The sequence below is a fragment of the Pseudorca crassidens genome, chromosome 2 (genome assembly GCF_039906515.1).
Source record: "Pseudorca crassidens isolate mPseCra1 chromosome 2, mPseCra1.hap1, whole genome shotgun sequence".
Lineage (NCBI taxonomy): Eukaryota > Metazoa > Chordata > Mammalia > Artiodactyla > Delphinidae > Pseudorca > Pseudorca crassidens.
In genome coordinates, this window is record NC_090297.1 from 110,962,076 (window position 1) to 110,981,316 (window position 19,241).

The 19,241-nt window shown below is 38.9% G+C and overlaps 1 protein-coding gene and 1 non-coding gene across 2 annotated transcripts in view; one reads left to right on the forward strand and one right to left on the reverse strand.

The window, feature by feature from the left end:
• The window catches only part of NUP210L (nucleoporin 210 like), an 85,179-nt gene that overhangs the window by 33,012 nt on the left and 32,926 nt on the right, over window positions 1–19,241 (reverse strand). The window contains exons 13-17 of the mRNA XM_067727910.1: window positions 15,199–15,397; window positions 13,079–13,224; window positions 8,787–9,008; window positions 7,532–7,705; window positions 1,517–1,709 (exon numbers count right to left, since the gene is read on the reverse strand). Coding sequence (XP_067584011.1) covers window positions 1,517–1,709; window positions 7,532–7,705; window positions 8,787–9,008; window positions 13,079–13,224; window positions 15,199–15,397 — 934 coding nt within the window. The remainder of the gene's footprint in view (window positions 1–1,516; window positions 1,710–7,531; window positions 7,706–8,786; window positions 9,009–13,078; window positions 13,225–15,198; window positions 15,398–19,241) is intronic.
• Window positions 5,177–5,283, forward strand: LOC137220255 (U6 spliceosomal RNA). Its single transcript, XR_010941567.1, has one exon. It is a non-coding gene; the product is annotated as a U6 spliceosomal RNA (small nuclear RNA).

Here is a 19,241-nt window from a genome sequence, read left to right on the forward strand (position 1 = left end):
GACATTAGTGATAAAGTTAGAGAGGAAGAGAGAAAACCTTTAGAAAATAGAATGGATGGTATTTGGTGATTGATTGTTACAGATATAAGGAGCATCTCTTTCTTCCCTACCACTTTTTACATTAACTGTATCATATTATTGGTATTCTGGTGTTATAGTATCATATACATATTAATATTATGTTATCATATTCTCTAGTTAAGCCCTTAAACTTGTCCTGAGTATAAACTCCCTGTGGGTAAGGGAAAGCTTAAATCTTATTTCTTTAATGTTTCTTATTGAATTGAATAGTTATCTAAATGGGAAAAGAATTTGAAAAAGAACAGACACATGTATATGTATAACTAAATCACTCTGCTGTACACCTGAAACTAACACATTATTAATCAACTATACTCCGATATAAAATAAAAAGTTAGAAGAAAAGAATAGTTACCAAATACTCATACCAGAAACCTAAAAGTTACCCTTTGTGCCACTGTCTTCTTTACTTTTGGGATTGATTTGTGGTAGATTGTTATTTTTTTTATTTATTTTTTTATTTTTTGCAGTACGTGGGCCTCTCACTGTTGTGGCCTCTCCTGTTGCAGAGCAACAGGCTCCGGATGCGCAGGGCCCAGCTGCTCCACGGCACGTGGGATCTTCCCGGACCGGGGCATGAACCCGCATCCCCTGCATCGGCAGGCGGACTCTCAACCACTGCGCCACCAGGGAAGCCCTAGATTGTTATATTAATGTCTTGTGGTGAATCATGCCTGATGGTATCCATGCTCTTGAGTAGTCCTGGCCTACCTTGACTCTGGTTTTGGCCAGGTGACTTGCTTTGGAGAATAGGACCTCAGCAAATGTGATACAAGCAAAGGCTTGACGGGCTACTGCCCCTGAGGGCTTGTTGCCCTCTTAGAACCTCATCTTGTGCCTCTTGCCCCGTCTCTAAGTCAGTCTCACTTCACTTATTTAGTTCTTTCTCTCTATTTCCTCTTTCTGCCATCTCTTCAGGTCTCAGAGTACATGCAACTTTCTTAGGGCAGTCTTCTCTGATCTAAACTAGGTTAGGTTCTCCTGTTATAAGCTCTTAATGAATCCCATATTTGCCCTTCAAAACACCTAACACAATGTAATGTTTAAAGTCCAGTTTCCCCAACTGGACTGTAAGTCTATGAGGGCAAAAGCTGTGAGTGTCTCATTTACCATTATATCTCCAAGTGCCTAGCAGACGGCTTTACATGTAGTAGCCACTCAATAAACACAGCCTAACAAATGAATAATATTTCCAAAGTTTTAGGTAAATAATAGGTAACCAATACATTTTAAAATTAATTTTGTGTTCTTGTGAGAAACGTTGGACTCTAGGCCCTAGCTTTGCAAACAAGGGAATCTACCTTTATGTTTTCTAAAAAATACGAAGATCGAAGGTGAAAGGTGAGACAGGATAAATAGACTGTCACCCACAAGGAAATATTTAGTGCAGAACCATTTAGTAGATATATGAAAGGTTCATAAATATTTACAATACCATGTAGCCGGGTCTGCCCACTGCCATCATCCTTTGCTACCATCTCCATTGAATTGTAATTTTCAAAATGAGCTAGTGTTTCATTTGAGGATTTCCATTCTAGCATCAGTGAACTGAAATTATCAAACTTTCTCCTGTGTTGATCAAACACTACCAGTTCCAGGACTGTGTCTCTCAGGCTTGATACAGGAATCTGTATTAAAATAAAAAGTAAAAAAAGAAAATAAACAATAGTTTAAGAGGTGGTAAGACATTCCTGAAGCCAGGGATCATGTTTTCTCCCAATATTTTTTCTTTGACAGTTTTCAAAGGTACAGATATGGTATAGTGAATACCATAAAAGAATGGTAGAGTGAATACCTATATATACTTCATCTCAATCCACCATTTGCTTTCTCTATCTCTCCCTCTACTTTCATACTCTCTGTGTCCGTATTTGTATGTGTGTGTGTCTTTTTTTTTTTCCAAATGATTTAGGTATCATGGCACTTTACCCCTAAATATTTCAGCATGCATTTCCTAAGAATGAGTAGCAAAAACTACATTATCACACATAAGAATATTAACATTAATTCAGTGTTACACACTGTATAGTCAATATTTCAATTTCCCCAAATGTCCCCCAGAACGTCTTTTATACCTGTTTTAAATTTTTGATCTAAATTTGATCTTGACAGACTTCCCTGGTGGCGCAGTGGTTAAGAATCCGCCTGCCAATGCAGGGGACATGGGTTCGTACCCTGGTCCGGGAAGATCCCACATGCCGTGGAGCAAGTAGCCCATGAGCCACAACTACTGAGCCTGCGCTCTAGAGCCCATGTCCACAACTACTGAGCCCGCGTGCCACAACTACTGAAGTCTGCATGCCTAGAGCCCGTGCTCCGCAACAAGAGAAGCCACCACAATGAGAAGCCTATGCACCACAATGAAGAGTAGCTCCTACTCGCTGCAAGTAGAGAAAGCACGCGTGCAGCAACGAAGACCCAATGCAGCCATAAATAAATAAATAAAAGAAAGAAATTGGCTGGTCTTTGTCCCCAGTTCTTGAGAAGCAACCCTAAACCCTTGGAATTTCCTGAGTGATAGGAGTGTATCTGTTATTCATGATGGACCCCTTGGATCACACTTGAGTTTATACTTATAAGGTGACTCAGGATGGGGGCTGGTCATGCTAGAAAAACCAGCCATGTAATTATAGTGATGGGACTTTGAGCCAGGTGATACCAACCTGACCTCCAGGGAGGGGAGGGGGGTTAGAAGTCAAGTTTAAACATGTGGTCAATGATTTAATAATCATGTTTATGTAATAAAACCCCTATAAAAGTTCTGGACACAAAAACTCTGAGGACCTAAATGAAGCCTAAATGAAATAGGAAAATTCAAAATATACAAGCAAGCAAAACTGACTCAATAAGAAATAAAAAATCTGACTAGATCTATAACATGTAAAGAGATTGAATAAGTAATTTAAAAAAACAACACAATATCCCACAACAAAAATCCTAGGCCCAGATAGCTTCACTGGTGAATTGTACCAAATGTTTAAAGAGTAATGAATACCAATTCTTCACAAACTCTTCAAACAAGTAGAAGGGAAGTTAATACTTCCCAACTCATTCTGTGAGGCCAGTATTACTCTGATACCAAACCAAAGATACCACAAGAAAGTAAAACTACAGATTAAAATCTCTTCTGAATATAGATGCAAAAATCCTCTACCAAATACTAGCAAGCTGAAGGAGTATATAAAAAGGTTTATACAGGATAAACAAATGGAATTTATCCCAGGAATGCAGGGTTGGTTCAACACATGAAAATCAATCAATGTAACACACCATATTAATAGAATAAAAGGGAGAAAAACACACAATCATCTCAACAGATACAGAAAGAACATTGAACAAAACGTGAAACTCTTTGGTGATAAAAACATTTCACAGACTAAACTTCCTCAACCTATATAGGGCATCTATGAAAATCCACATCCAATATCATACTTAATAGTTATAGATTGGAAGCTTTGCCCCTAAGATCAGTCATAAGACAAGATGTCTGTCCTTGCCACTTCTACTGAACATTGTGCTGGGGGTTCTAGCTAGGGAAACTAGTCAAGAAGACAAAAAGAAGGCATCCAGATTGGAAAGGGAGAAGAAGTCTGACTGTCTCTATTTTCAGATGACATTATCTTGTGTATAGAAAACCCTAAGGAACCCACCAAAAAAACTATTAGATCTAATAAATGAGGTCAGCAGTGTTGTAAGATACAAGATTAACATGCAAAAATCAGCTGTATTTCTATACAAGAGCAACAATCTGAAAATGAAATAAATAATTATCTTTATGATAGCATCAAAAAGAATAAAATATTTAGGAATAAATCTAACAAAAGGAGTGCAAGTGTATACTCTAAACCAGGTGTTCCCAACCCCTGGGCCACGGACCAGTACCGGTCCGCGGCCTGTTTGGAACCGGGCCGCACAGCAGGAGGTGAGAGGCGGGCAAGGGAGCAAAACTTCATCTGCCGCTCCCCATCGCTCACGTTACCGACTGAACCATCGCTCGCATTACTGCCTGAAACATCCCCCCACACACCCTCTCAACCCCATCTGTGGAAAAATTGTCTTCCACAAAACCAGTCCCTGGTGCCAAAAAGCTTGGGGACCACTGCTCTAAACTACAAAAATTGTTGAATGAAATTAAAGAAACCCTAAATAAATGGAAAGATAGCTCACGTTCATGAATCAGAAGACAATATTGTTAAGATGGTAATGCTCTCCAAATGAATCTACAGATTCAATGAAATTCCTGTCAAAACCCCTGCTAGGGGCTTCCCTGGTGGCGCAGTGGTTGAGAGTCCGCCTGCCAATGCAGGGGACACGGGTTCGTGCCCCGGTCCCGGAAGATCCCACATGCCACGGAGCGGCTAGGCCCGTGAGCCATGGCCACTGAGCCTGCGCGTCCGGAGCCTGTGCTCCGCAATGGGAGAGGCCACAGCATTGTGAGGCCCGCGTACTGCAATAAAACCAAAAAAACAAACAAAAAAACCCTGCTAGTTTCTTTGCAGAAATTGACAAAGGAATCCTAAAATTCATATGCAAATGCAAGGGACTCAGAATAGCCAAAACAATATTGAAAAAGAAGAATAGAGTTGGAGGACACATACTTCCCAATTTCAAAACTTACCACAAAGCTACAGTAATCAAGATAGTATGGTACTGGCATAAGGACAGACGTATGGATTAATTGAAGAGATTTGTGAGCCCAGGAATAAATCCTCACATTTATGGTTAATAGATTTTCAACAAGAGTGCCAAGATGATTCAAAGGAGAAGGAATAATCTTTTTAATAGATGGTGCTGGATCAACTGGATATCCACATGCAAAAGAATGAAGATGGACTCCAACTTCACACGATATACAAAAATAAACTCAAAATGGATTAGAGGCCTAAATGTAAGGACTAAAACTACAAAACTCTTAGAAGAAGTCAAAAGCGTAAATACTCATGCCCTTGGATTAGACAATGGTTTCTTAGATATAACATGAAAAATACAAACAAAAACAACAACAGAAGTGATGAATTGGATATTGTTAAATAAAACCTTTTGTGCTTCAAAATACACCATCAAGAAAGTGAAAGTTTAAAAAAAGAAAGTGAAAGTACTCGCTTCAGCAGCACATATACTAAAATTGGAATGATACAGAGAAGATTAGCATAGCCCTTGCACAAGGCTGACCCGCAAATTCGTGAAGCATTCCATATTTTTAATAGACTGGTGGTTGCCAAGGGGGAGGCGGTGGGAGATGGATGGATTGGCAGTTTGGGATTAGCAGATGCAAACTGGTATATATAGAATGGATAAACAAGAAAGCCCTACTGTATAGTACAGGGAACGATATTCAATATCCTGTGATAAACCTTAATGGAAAAGAATATGAAAAAGAATGCATATGTATGTCCAATAAAAAATAAAAAAAAAAGAATGTATATATATGTATAACTGAGTCACTTTGCTGTACAGCAATAATTAACACAGCATTGTAAATCAAATATACTTCAATTAAAAATTGCAAAACAATCAAAAAAGAAAGTGAAAGACAATCCATAAGATGGAAGAAAAGTTTTGAAAATCACGTATCTCAAAAAGACTTGTATTTAGGATACATGAAGAACTTGTATAACAATAATAAAAGATGAAAAACCCATAAGATTGGAATAGACATTCTCCAAAGAAGATATACAACTGGCCAATAAGCACATGGAAAGGTGCACAATGTCATAAGTCATTGAGAAATGTAAATCAAAACCACTATAACATACCACTTCTCACACATTAGGAAGGACATAATCAAAATGACAAACATTAACAAGTATTGGCAAATGTGGAGAAATTGGAATTCTCATACGTTGGTAACGGAAATGTAAAATGAGGTAGCCATTTTGGAAAACAGCTGGAAGTTCTTCAAAAGGCTAAACATAGAGTTACCATATGACCCAGCACTTCCACTCCTAAATATATACTCAAGAGAGCTGAAAATATATTCACACAGAAATTTGTGCATGAATGTTCATTGTAGCATTATTCATAAGAGCCAAAAAATGGGAACCACCCATATATCTATCAACTGACAAATGGACGAATAAAATGTAGTATATCTATATAACAGAACTCAGCCTTAAAAAAATAATGCAGTAGTGATTCATTCTACAACCTGGATGAATCTTAAAAACATGCTAAATGCGAGAAGCTACATGTAAACACCATATATTGTATGATTCCATTTATATGAAGTGTCCAGAATAGGCAAATCTATAGAGAAAGAAAGTATATTAGTGGTTTTCAGGGACTTAGGGGAGGGGGAAGTGGGAAGTGACTGCTAATGGGTGTGGTGTTTCTTTTTGGGGAAATGAAGATGTTCTGAAGGTAGATGGTGGTGATGGTTGCACAGCTCTGATTTGCACACTTTTTAAAATTGAAGTAGAGCTTAGTTAACAATATTACTTGTACACTTTTAAACAGGTGAATTTTATGGTATGTGAATTATACTCAAATACAAAAAAAGAAATAAATGCTAAAGTATGGAGGATCATGTTTGTAACTTACTCTTAAATGGTTCCAGGAAAAAAGTTGTACTTTTCCTAGAAACTTAAATTATTTCAAATGGAAAAAAAGATATTGAATGACAATGCCATTATAGAGATAACTTCTATTCTGCTCCATCTAAGTGCTTTTTTAAAAAGTGAATAATTTATAAAGTTCAAATAACAGTATTTAATGTTGAATTTGGTTCTGAAAAAAAAATGAGTTCCTAAACTGCAACATCTCATAAGTTCTTTTATAATAAAAAGGCAGTATAGCAAGGAAGTTAATAATGTGTGCTTTGGAGTCAGATGGAAAATGCTACTTTCTAGCTTTATGACCTTGGGAAAATTACTCAACTTCTAGGATCCTCAGTTTCTTCATCTGTAAAATGGGAATAATTAATGGATTGTTCTATTCTGCAAAGGCTAAGAAATGACTTCTATTTTCCCATGCTTGGAATCATAGTTAACCTCATTTAGTGTATAGTCTGATGTTCTAGTTTCTAGGTTAGATAACTCATTTATTCCTCATTTCCTGTTGCCTACCTTCTAGCTATGCTATTGCTTATCATTATTCTTCATATGGGTTTGGAGTAGAGGTAAATCCTATAAGTTACTAATAATGCTAATAAAAGATTTAGTAGGGAAGGATACTAGCAAACCAATTTGGACGTTATTTAGAGAGTTCTCAATTGCCTATTGTCATAGTTACAAGCTGACTATGTACCTAAGTACAACAAGCAAAGTCACTAAGTGTCACTAAGTATAGCCAACTCTAACCTAATTGAATCACCACTTCTCAGACACTATCAGAGATTGGATAACAAATAAAAGAGTTTCCTTAACTTCAATAAGACAAAAGCTACATTTCAGACCATTTATCTTAAAGCAGGTTAGAGAAAATGTAAATTAGTTGGAGACACTGTACTCACCAGTTGTTTGTTATGCTGTGGCAGAGGACATGGCTGGGCACCAGCTGGCACCTTATATACCGGAGTTACTGATATGCTGGCAGGGTGGGCACATATGAAGCGTACCTGCACAACTTCTACAGCTGGACTAGGGTTCAGGACACCTGGATGATTTCCAATTTGGAATGTCAGAATCTTTAAGAAAACACAAGGGCAAGAGATAATTGTGGGTAGACACTTGATGTCAGTTGTGCCAATCTAAACGTGTTCGAATTATTCAAATTCCAGTATAGAGTCCCTTTGGACATTATAATCAGGCAAATCCCTTAAAGACACTATAGTTCTTAATTATCTGTGCTAAGAGAAACAAGGGTATCATAGAAACAAAGGGAACATTAAAAAAATCTAACTGACCAATTACTTCAGTCTTTTCCTCCACCAAATCTTTTGTTACCAGTTGGCAAAAAGTGGAAAAACTAATTTGTGTTTCAACTCATTTCTGGTGGAAATACTAATGAATAACAATGTGAAAACAAAAAGAAGCTAGAGAGCTTCAAAAGGGGGTAATTAGGATTGAAATCACTGATAGCTAGTCATATATACAATACAGTACACTAGAGATATTAAAATGAAGCTCAATTGATTACAGCACAGTTCTTATTAAGTTAAAATCATACATGAATTCCCTGGGGGCTGGTTAGCTGGGCTATGCCTCATAGTCATACTTTAAATTCTCAATCCTGGTCAAACTGAAAACCTTTGCTACTGGTTTTGGTAGAAGCAGGGTGCAGCTATGGATAAAGCCATCACTACCTCTAAAAATAATCAAAACTAATTAAACTGATAAAGCGCAATATACTAATTACTCTTATCAACACAGATCTAACTCATTCTTCAAAATTGATAACCATAGATGACACTTTAAATTTCCCTTCCTCACATTCTTTGGAGGTGGAAAACTATATATCCTCTAGTCTAGGCAACAGGAAATGAATTATAGTGATAAAATGATTGAAATAAGCCCCCTACTACAAAAAAATCTTGAACCATTTGGTTGGTGAACTGTTAGAATTCTCAGATGAGTAAACCAAAACCTTTGGTGTACATTTAAAGAATAGTAAGCTTTAAAAAAAAAAGATCTTTTAATCAATAATTAGAATTTTCCCATCTAGTACATAAACTAAATCCATTAGAATCTGAAAAGGAATGGCTAGAAGTACAAAAGATTTGGAGTATTATTGCTAAAAGAAATGTTAGAAAAAGATCATTTCCGTACTTGTTCCCCTAAATCCAGGCACAGGACTCGATAGATGTACTGATTCTGTTTTCTCTGAGCTGGCAGCCGGACTTGTGTTATTCTAATTTTCTCTGTCTTCTCCATGCTCAGCTCCAAAAAGAATCGTGAGGGCTCCAAGATCCATGGACGAGGGCCCCCTTCAAATATCATTTCCTTTACAGAGTGCCATGTCACCAGTGCCACTTCCACAGGGTTTAGAGCCTGATGACATTTAAAGAAATTAACCCCTGATTAGTTAGAGAATTCAACAGTTTTCTAAAGTGAAAAACTGGTTATATAACTATAATGTAAATGACATTAGACTTAATTCCCAAATTAGGAAACATATGTTATGTCTCTTACTTGGAATGCTTCTCAACCTCTGTACTAATTTAGATCCCACCTATCATTCAGCCTAACTCATGTGTCAAGAGAATCCATTAATTTATGTCTAATCATTCCAGACCACAACCACGTCTGCATCCTCTAAGCTCTTATAGTAATTATCTCTACCATTAATTTGTATACTTGTTTATCCCCTAATGCTATTTAAATATGTCACATATTCATATATATACATCTAATAATTCTTGTTACACTGTCTAGTTATGTAAACTTCTTAAGAGAAAAGAGTATCTTATACCCCAAATTTTTGAAAGAATCTCTCTTCCTCAGTGGGATTTAGTACAATGCTGTGCACATAAAAAGTATTGATAAATAAGTGCATAAACATTTTTCATTTTTCTCTTTTTTAAAAAATTGAAGTATAACTGGCATATAATATTACACTTGTCTCAGGTGTGTAACATAATGATTTGATATTTTTATACACTACAAAATGGTCACCACAATAAGTCTAGGTACCATCTGTCACCATATTACATAAGAATTTTAAATGGATATTTTACTAAAGTATCAAAGAACTCCTGCCCTAAAAATATGAAAATAATACATCTATACAGTTCATTTGTTTCTCAAAGAACTCTCACCTAAGAGGTAGTCAAGACAGGTATTATTCACTCCAGTAAACAGAGGAGTTGTATCCTACTTATAGATGAGGAAACTGGTTTTTGGGGAATGAAGTATTCTCAAAGTGTAGGGGTTTTTTTGTATGGTACACAGTGTCTACAACAGTGACTAAGTGACAAAATGAAGTATAGAGTTGAAGCAATCGTTCTGAAAATGTAAGCAAACCATGTTTTAATATTTCTTTCCTGAACTAGTCAATCACATTTAATATTGAATACTATTAACATTAAACATTCCTATGTCTAATGGCAGTATTCTCTTAAAAATGTATATATAATTCAATTTAACAAATATTCATTGATGGCCCACTGGTGATACAGTAATAGAAAGCCAAAATAAGGTCCTGCCTCACAGTGGAGCTAATAGTCTGGAAAAGACAGATTTGAAGTAGGTAAAGAATATAATGAGTGTTACAAAAAAGCACAGTACAGAGTGCCAAACAAGCCTCAAATAGAAGAAATTAAACTAGTCAGAGGCTTCATGGAAGGCTTTCTGAGAAAGCAAAACTGGAGTTATTCCTTTTTCCTAGATGTATATAGTCCAAAATTAATCAGATCAACTGAATTGAAATGATGTATAAAAGGACAAATTGAGAACTATATACCATGTACCGAAACATAAGATTGATAGCAAAAGTAAAACATACATATATTTTTCAGCAGCTAAAGAAAAAGATACATGACCAAAGTACTAGGTAGAAAAAGAAAATCATCATCTTACTTCCTTTCCTTTAAGGATAGTTTTCATTCAGGGGAGATCTGATTTGTGGGACATTCAATAAATATAAAATTAGGGTAAGGATAATGATAAAACTAAGAAAAAACCTCATGAAATGACCAGGGGTTGCAGCCTAGCACTTTCACTTAATTAGGCAAGTAGGATGATTCATCCACTAAGAGAATGAGTGAAATATGCTCAAACCATATGTTTAATACTTAGGCTGCACAATGTACAATGAGGCCAACTTAAAATGCAAATATATATATATATATATATATATATATATATATTTTTTTTTTTTTTTTTTTTCGGTACGCAGGCCTCTCACTGCTGTGGCCTCTCCCGTTGCAGAGCACAGGCTCCGGACGCGCAGGCCCAACGTTCACGGCTCACAGGCCCAGCCGCTCCGTGGCGCGTGGGATCTTCCCGGACCGGGGCACAAACCCGTGTCCCCTGTATCGGCAGGTGGACTCTCAACCACTGCGCCACCAGGGAAGCCCAAAATGCAAATATTAATGAACAAGTTATCTTTTTAATATTAATAGCTTACCTTGCTTCTTTCATTGACAACTTTTTCCCTGTGGATGCCTCCTCATCCTAAGAGGCACTGAGTCAGTATTTGTCAATATGTATCAGCAAGAACTTGTAGACATCAATTTTTTTTGTTGTTTATTTTTAAAATTTTATTTTACTTTCTATTATTTTTGGCTGGGTTGGGTCTTCGTTGCTGCGTGCGGGCTTTTCTCTGGTTGCGGCGAGTGGGGGCTACTCTTCGTTGCGGTGCGCGGGCTTCTCATTGCGGTGGCTTCTCTTGTTGACGAGAACAGGCTCTAGGCGCGCGGGCTTCAGTAGTTGTGGCTCACAGGCTATAGAGCGCAGGCTCAACACTTGTGGCTCACAGGCTTAGTTGCTCTGCGGCATGTGGGATCTTCCCGGACCAGGGCTCAAACCCGTGTCCCCTGCATCAGCAGGTGGATTCTTAACCACTGTGCCACCAGGGAAGCCCCTAGACATCAATTTTAGCTCCTGAAGGACTCAAATATATAGAAAGTATGCCAGGCTCTATCTACTTTTTTTTTTTTTTTTTTTTTTGCGGTACGCGGGCCTCTCACTGTTGTGGCCTCTCCTGTTCCGGAGCACAGGCTCCGGACGCACAGGCTCAGCGGCCATGGCTCACAGGCCTAGCCGCTCCCCGGCATGTGGGATCTTCCCGGACCAGGGCACGAACCCGTGTCCCCTGCATCAGCAGGCGGACTCTCAACCACTGCGCCACCAGGGAACCCCTCTATCTACTTTTATCTTTTTATTTTTAAAATTATTTATTTACTTATTTAGGCTGCTCTTAGTTGCAGCACGCAGGATCTTCGTTGCGGCGTGCGGGATCTTCAGTTGCAGCATGTGGACTTCTTAGTTATGGCATGCATGTGGGGATCTAGTTCCCAGACCAGGGATTGAATCTGGGCCCCCTGCATTGGGAGCATGGAGTCCTACCCACTGGACCACCAGGGAAGTCCCTATCTACTTTTATTTTGAACTGCCACCTGTCGTAATATCCCAATTATAATGGACCAATCCTTGGGGGCCAAAATGATGACTGTTGTGCTGAAAATTTGTAAGTATAAAGGGTAAAAGATGATTGACTTCCCTCCCTAGGGTGGAAGGTTTTCTTTCAGAGTTCTTCAAAAGAGAGTATACTAATATTCTGTATCTTCTTCCAGGTGGTGTTACAAAGATACGTACATATGTGAAAATTCAAACAGTCCCTTAAGAGACTTCCCTGGTGGTCCAGTGGCTAAGACTCCGCGTTCCCAATGCAGGGGGCCCGGGTTTGATCCCTGGTCAGGGAACTAGATTCCACATGCCGCAACTACTGAGCCTGAGCTCTAGAGCCCAAGAGTCACAACTGCTGAGCCCGCGTGCCACAACTACTGAAGCCCGTGCGCCCCAGAGCCCGTTCTCTGCAATAACAGAAGCCACCACGATGAGAAGCCCGCGCACCACAATGAAGAGTAGCCCCCACTCACCACAACTAGAGAAAGCCCGCACACAGCAACAAAGACCCAAGGCAGCCAAAAATAAATAAATAAATTTATTTAAAAAAAAAAAAAAGAATCCGCCTTCCAATGCAGGGGACACGGGTTTGATCCCTGTTTGGGGAACTAAGATCCCACATGCCGCGGCGCAATTAAACCCGCGCGTGCCACCCGCCACAACTAGAGAGAAGCCTGTACACTGCAACAAAGAGCCCATGTACCACAACTAAGAGCCAACACAGCCCCACCCCCAAATAAATAAATAAATAAATAATAAAACTTGCTGATACAACTTATAAATATTCCTGTGGCTGAAACATGATAGCATAAACTCCCTGATACTCAGATTTGATGAGGGAGTTGTGGGTCTAAAAACAAGAGAGTGGTAAGTAAAGAGAACATAAATATCACTGATCTTTAATAGAGATCACAGATAGGTAGGAAGCCCCCAAGTGGACATGGTGGGGTCCATGAAAAGATATGGCAGTTCTTTAGCGTGAAATATCTCACCTTTAGGGGTTCATAAGCAGCAAATGTGGCACTGCTCTCCAAATACTCTTCATATTCAGTCACACTAACTGTTACCAAAGTATGGCCCAGAGATTTGGCTGCTATATGTACACTGGAACAGTGTGTTGGTCCTGGTCTTTGAACACCTGCAAATCAAAAACCTTGACTTCAGTAGGGTAATAAGCCATCGGTCCTCAAGGAAATCAGTCTATAGAAATACAAGAATTTTAATATTTTAAAAAATTCTTAATCTCACACACTACTAGACCCCAATTATTTATATTAAGTTGATATAAAATAATGTTCCTTCTATTAACAGATATATATCATGTAAGACACAGTTCTATGTATGGTGAGGATACAAATATGAGCAAAGATCCTGACCTCAAGGCATATATAGTTTAGAAGGGGAGGGTGAACATTTACATAAATTAAACTATTAGTAGAAAATGATAAGCATTATAGAAGTCTAGAAAACAGAATGATTACTTTTAGCTGGAGAGATCAAGAAAGGTTTAGATATGCAGAAGAGAGTATCTTAAGCTGACAAATAAATGAACAAAGATAGAAATATAAATGAGATACAAATGAGTATATGAAAGAGATTTATGGGAAATTTTAACTAAAGTAGTTAGTTTAGCTAGAGCCATACATGAAGCCAAAGCATGAAGCTCCAAAAAGTAGGTTGGGTTACACTGTAGAGGGCCTTTAATACTAAACTAAAAGGATTTTGGCTGTTGTCCACGGGCAGGGAGAAGCCTCTCAAATTTTTTTTTTTAATTGAATTGTATACTTTTTAAATAATTAATTAATTTTTATTTTTGGCTGTTTTGGGTCTTTGTTGCTGTGCACGGGCTTTCTCTAGTTGTGGCGAGCAGGGGCTACTCTTCGTTGCGGTGCGGGGGCTTCTCATTGTGGTTGCTTCTCTTGTTGCGGAGCACAGGCTCTAGGTGCGCAGGCTTCAGTAGTTGTGGCATGTGGGCTCAGTAGTTGTGGCTTGCGGGCTCTAGAGCGCAGGCTCAGTAGTTGTGGCACACAGGCTTACTTGCTCCACGGCATGTGGGATCTTCCCGGACCAGGGCTCGAACCCGTGTCCCCTGCATTGGCAGGCAGATTCTTAACCAGCGCGCCACCAGGGAAGTCCACCTCTCAAAATTTTTGAGCAGGAAAATTAATTTTGAAATTGAGCTTCATGAAGGTCTATCTGGTAGCCATGATTATCAAAGGCAAGAACAGTTAGGAGGATGTCGTTAAATTCTCAGTGAGAGATAATGAGGGCCTAAAAATGGGGAGAGACAGCCTAAGAACAGAGGAGAGGTGAGAGATATTGTATAGTATAATTAACAAGGGCAAAAGAGAAGTCCAAGTTGATATCAACCTTATAGATGTATTGTGAGAATTAAATGAGTTAGTATATGAAAAGTATTCAGAACAGAGCCTATGAAATAGAAATGCTAAACAAATGTTAGATGGTACTACTGTCATTATTATTGATGAAAAAACAGTGGTGATCAGGATAAAATATGAAGTTCCATAACGGTAAATGATATTGATCCATATGGATAGTTTATTCATATTCTTTTCTTATTAAAAAGGTATTTTCTTTTTCAGAATAAATTTAATATATACAGACATTAAATGGCAATACAGTCCTCTTAGAAAGAGGTGTAGTACATATATTAAAGAAAGAAAGAACGAAAGAAAGAAAGAAAGAAGAGCTTGAGGCTGGAAAGAGAAGCCTTTAATATGACTAAAAACTGATATTGTCTGGCCACAATGAACCCTGGACATGTTATTCAATTTTTGTGCCTTTGTTTCTACATCATATTGTAACACCTAATACAGGCAGTTGACAGAATAAATAAAAGTATTATAAAGAAAGGTAATATCTAAATTTAATTTTTAATTTTTTTGGCCACACCGCGCGGTTCGTGGGATCTTAGTTCCCCGACCAGGGACTGAAACCGGGCCCTTGGCAGTGAAAGCCCAGTGTCCCTACCACTGGACCACTAGGGAATCCCCAATGTGTGAATTTAGACTGTAATTCATAGTTTCTGAATTGTTGATTGGTCCTTTAATTCAAAGACAAAGAAAGGAAAAAATAAAAAGCCTACTCTTACCTTCTTTGAGAAGAGTGAAGACTCCTTGCTTATCCATGTTCAAATCCAAGGATAAATGAGAGCAGTCTGTGAACGCGATGGCCTCTTTGGTTTCCTTATTTACATGATACATGGCAATGGGGATTTCTATAATCTGGCCAATCTCTACATCAGCATGAAATGGTAACATTTTCATTTTGTTCAGTTTCAGAACACATATCTGGAGGGGAATAAAATTAATCTTTCAAGAAAATTATGTTAGGAAAGTCTTAGAATAAAAGAAAGCATTTCTTTTTTTTGTGGTACGCGGGCCTCTCACTGTTGTGGCCTCTCCCGTTGCGGAGCATAGGCTCCGGACGCACAGGCTCAGCGGCCATGGCTCATGGGCCCAGCAGCTCCGCCGCATGTGGGATCTTCCCGGACCGGGGCACGAACCCGTGTCCCCTGCATTGGCAGGCGACTCTCAACCACTGCGCCACCAGGGAAGCCCGTTTGGGTTTTTTTTGTTTTGGCAGTGCACGAGGCATGCAGGATCTTAGCTCCCCAACCAAGGATCGAACCTGTGCCCCAGTGGAAGAGCAGAGTCTTAACCATTGGACCACCAGGGTAGTCCCACATTAAATGTATCCAAAACTGAATTCATTATCTTCCTCTTATTCTTTTTCCTTTTCTTGTTTTTTTTTTGGCGAGGGTAGGGGGGCACTGTGCCACATGGCTTGTGGGATCTCAGTTCCCCGAAAAGGGATTGAACCCAGGCCACGGAAGTGAAAGCGCCGAATCCTAACTACTAGACCACCAAGGAACTCCCCTTTTCTTGTGTTTTCTATCCACCAAGCTGCCAAAGCTTAATCTTTCACTTTTTCCCACCCCACTACGCATCAAATCTGATTAATCTACCTCTAAAATAACCCTGAATTTGTCCTCTTTTCTTTATTCTCAATACCATTCTGTTAGTTTAGGCTTAACTGGATACTTTGCCTTCACTTTCTTCTTTCATTCTATTCTAGTCTACTAGTATAAAGCTCCAGAAACTATCTTTCATTCCTCTTAAAAAAATATATTGTAGTTGTTGTTGTCTGACTATAAAAATAATTAGATATCTTTCTAAACACAGGCTTTACCATATTATTATTATATTTTTTTAACATCTTTATTGGAGTATAATTGCTTTACAATGGTGTGTTAGTTTCTGCTTTACAACAAAGTGAATCAGTTATACATATACATATGTTCCCGTATCTCTTCCCTCTTGCGTCTCCCTCCCTCCCACCCTCCCTATCCCAACCCTCTAGGTGGTCACAAACCACATAGCTGATCTCCCTGTGCCATGTGGCTGCTTCCTACTAGCTATCCACCCTACATTTGGTAGCATATATATGTCCATGCCACTCTCTCACTTTGTCACAGCTTACCCTTCCCCCTCCCCATATCCTCAAGTCCATGCTTTAGTAGGTCTGTGTCTTTATTCCCGTCCTACCCCTAGGCTCTTCATGACATTTTTTTTCTTAGATTCCATATATATGTGTTAGCATACGGTATTTGTTTTTCTCCTTCTGATTTACTTCACTCTGTATGACAGACTCCAGGTCCATCCACCTCACTACAAATAACTCAATTTCGTTTCTTTTTATGGCTGAGTAATATTCCATTGTATATATGTGCCACATCTTCTTTATCCATTCATCTGTCGATGGACACTTAGGTTGTTTCCATATCCTGGATATTGTAAACAGAGCTGCAGTGAACATTTTGGTACATGACTCTTTTTTTTGTTTTGTTTTGTTTTGTTTTGCGGTACGCGGGCCTCTCACTGTTGTGGCCTCTCCCGTTGCGGAGCACAGGCTCCGGACCCACAGGCTCAGCGGCCATGGCTCACGGGCCCAGCCGCTCTGTGGCATGTGGGATCCTCCCAGACCGGGGCACAAACCCATGTCCCCCGCATCGGCAGGCGGACTCCCAACCACTGCGCCACCAGGGAAGCCCCCTATTTTTAGTTTTTTAAGGAACCTCCATACTGTTCTCCATAGTGGCTGTATCAATTTACATTCCCACCAACAGTGCAAGAGCATTACCTTTTCTCCACACCCTCTCCAGCATTTACTGTTTCTAGATTTTTTGATGATGGCCATTCTGACTGGTGTGAGATGATATCTCATTGTAGTTTTGATTTGCATTTCTCTAATGATTAATGATGTTGAGCATTCTTTCATGTGTTTGTTGACAATCTGTATATCTTCTTTGGAGAAATGTCTATTTAGGTCTTCTGCCCATTTTTGGATTGGGTTGTTTGTTTTTTTGTTATTGAGCTGCATGAGCTGCTTGTAAATTTTGGCGATTAATCCTTTGTCAGTTGCTTCATTTGCAAATATTTTCTCCCATTCTGAGGGTTGTCTTTTGGTCTTGTTTATGGTTTCCTTTGCTGTGCAAAAGCTTTGAAGTTTCATTAGGTCCCATTTGTTTATTTTTGTTTTTATTTCCATTCCTCTAGGAGGTGGGTCAAAAAGGATCTTGCTGTGATTTATGTTATAGAATGTTCTGCCTATGTTTTCCTCTAAGAGTTTGATACTGTCTGGCCTTACATTTAGGTCTTTAATCCATTTTGAGTTTATTTTTGTGTATGGTGTTAGGGAGTGTTCTAATTTCATATTTTACATGTACCTGTCCAGTTTTCCCAGCACCACTTATTGAAGAGGCTGTCTTTTCTCCACTGTATATTCTTTTTTGGTTTTTTTTTTTTGGGGGGGGGGTTTGCGCTACACGGGCCTCTCACTGTTGTGGCCTCTCCTGCTGCAGAGCACAGGCTCCGGATGCGCAGGCCCAGCGGCCATGGCTCACGGGCCCAGCTGCTCCACGGCATGTGGGATCTTCCCGGACCGGGGCACGAACCCGCATCCCCTGCATCGGCAGGCAGACTCTCAACCACTGCGCCACCAGGGAAGCCCTCCACTGTATATTCTTGCCTCCTTTATCAAAAATAAGGTGACCATATGTGCATGGGTTTATCTCTGGGCTTTCTATCCTGTTCTATTGATCTATCTTTCTGTTTTTGTGCCAGTACCATACTGTCTTGATTACTGTAGCTTTGTAGTATAGTCTGAAGTCAGGGAGCCTGATTCCACTAGCTCCATTTTTCGTTCTCAAGATTGCTTTGGCTATTCGGGGTCTTTTGTGTTTCCATAAAAATTGTGAAATTTTTTGTTCTAATTCTGTAAAAAATGCCAGTGGTAGTTTGATAGGGATTGCATTGAATCTGTAGATTGCTTTGGGTAGTAGAGTCTTTTTCACAATGTTGATTCTTCCAATCCAAGAACATGGTATATCTCTCCATCTATTTGTATAATCTTTAATTTCTTTCATCAGTGTCTTATAATTTTCTGCATACAGGTCTTTTGTCTCCTTAGGTAGGTTTATTCCTAGATATTTTATTTTTTGTTGCAGTGGTAAATGGGAGTGTTTTCTTAATTTCACTTTCAGATTTTTCACCATTAGTGTATAAGAATGCCAGAGATTTCTGTGCATTAATTTTGTATCCTGCTACTTTACCAAATTCATTGATTAGCTCTAGTAGTTTCCTGGTAGCATCTTTAGGATTCTCTATGTCTAGTATAATGTCATCTGCAAACAGTGACAGTTTTACTTCTTCTTTTCTGATTTGGATTCCTTTTATTTCTTTTTCTTCTCTGATTGCTGTGGCTAGAACTTCCAAAACTTTTGAATAAGAGTGGTGAGAGTGGGCAACCTTGTCTTGTTCCTGATCTTAGTGGAAATGGTTTCAGTTTTTCACCATTGAGGATGATGTTGGCTGTGGGTTTGTCATATATGGCCTTTTATTATGTTGAGGAAAGTTCCCTCTATGCCTACTTTCTGCAGGGTTTTTATCATAAATGGGTGTTGAATTTTGTCAAAAGCTTTCTCTGCATCTGTAGATATGATCATATGCTTTTTCTCCTTCAATTTGTTAATATGGTGTATCACGTTGATTGATTTGCATGTATTGAAGAATCCTTGCATTCCTGGAATAAACCCCACTTGATCATGGTGTATGATCCTTTTAATGTGCTGTT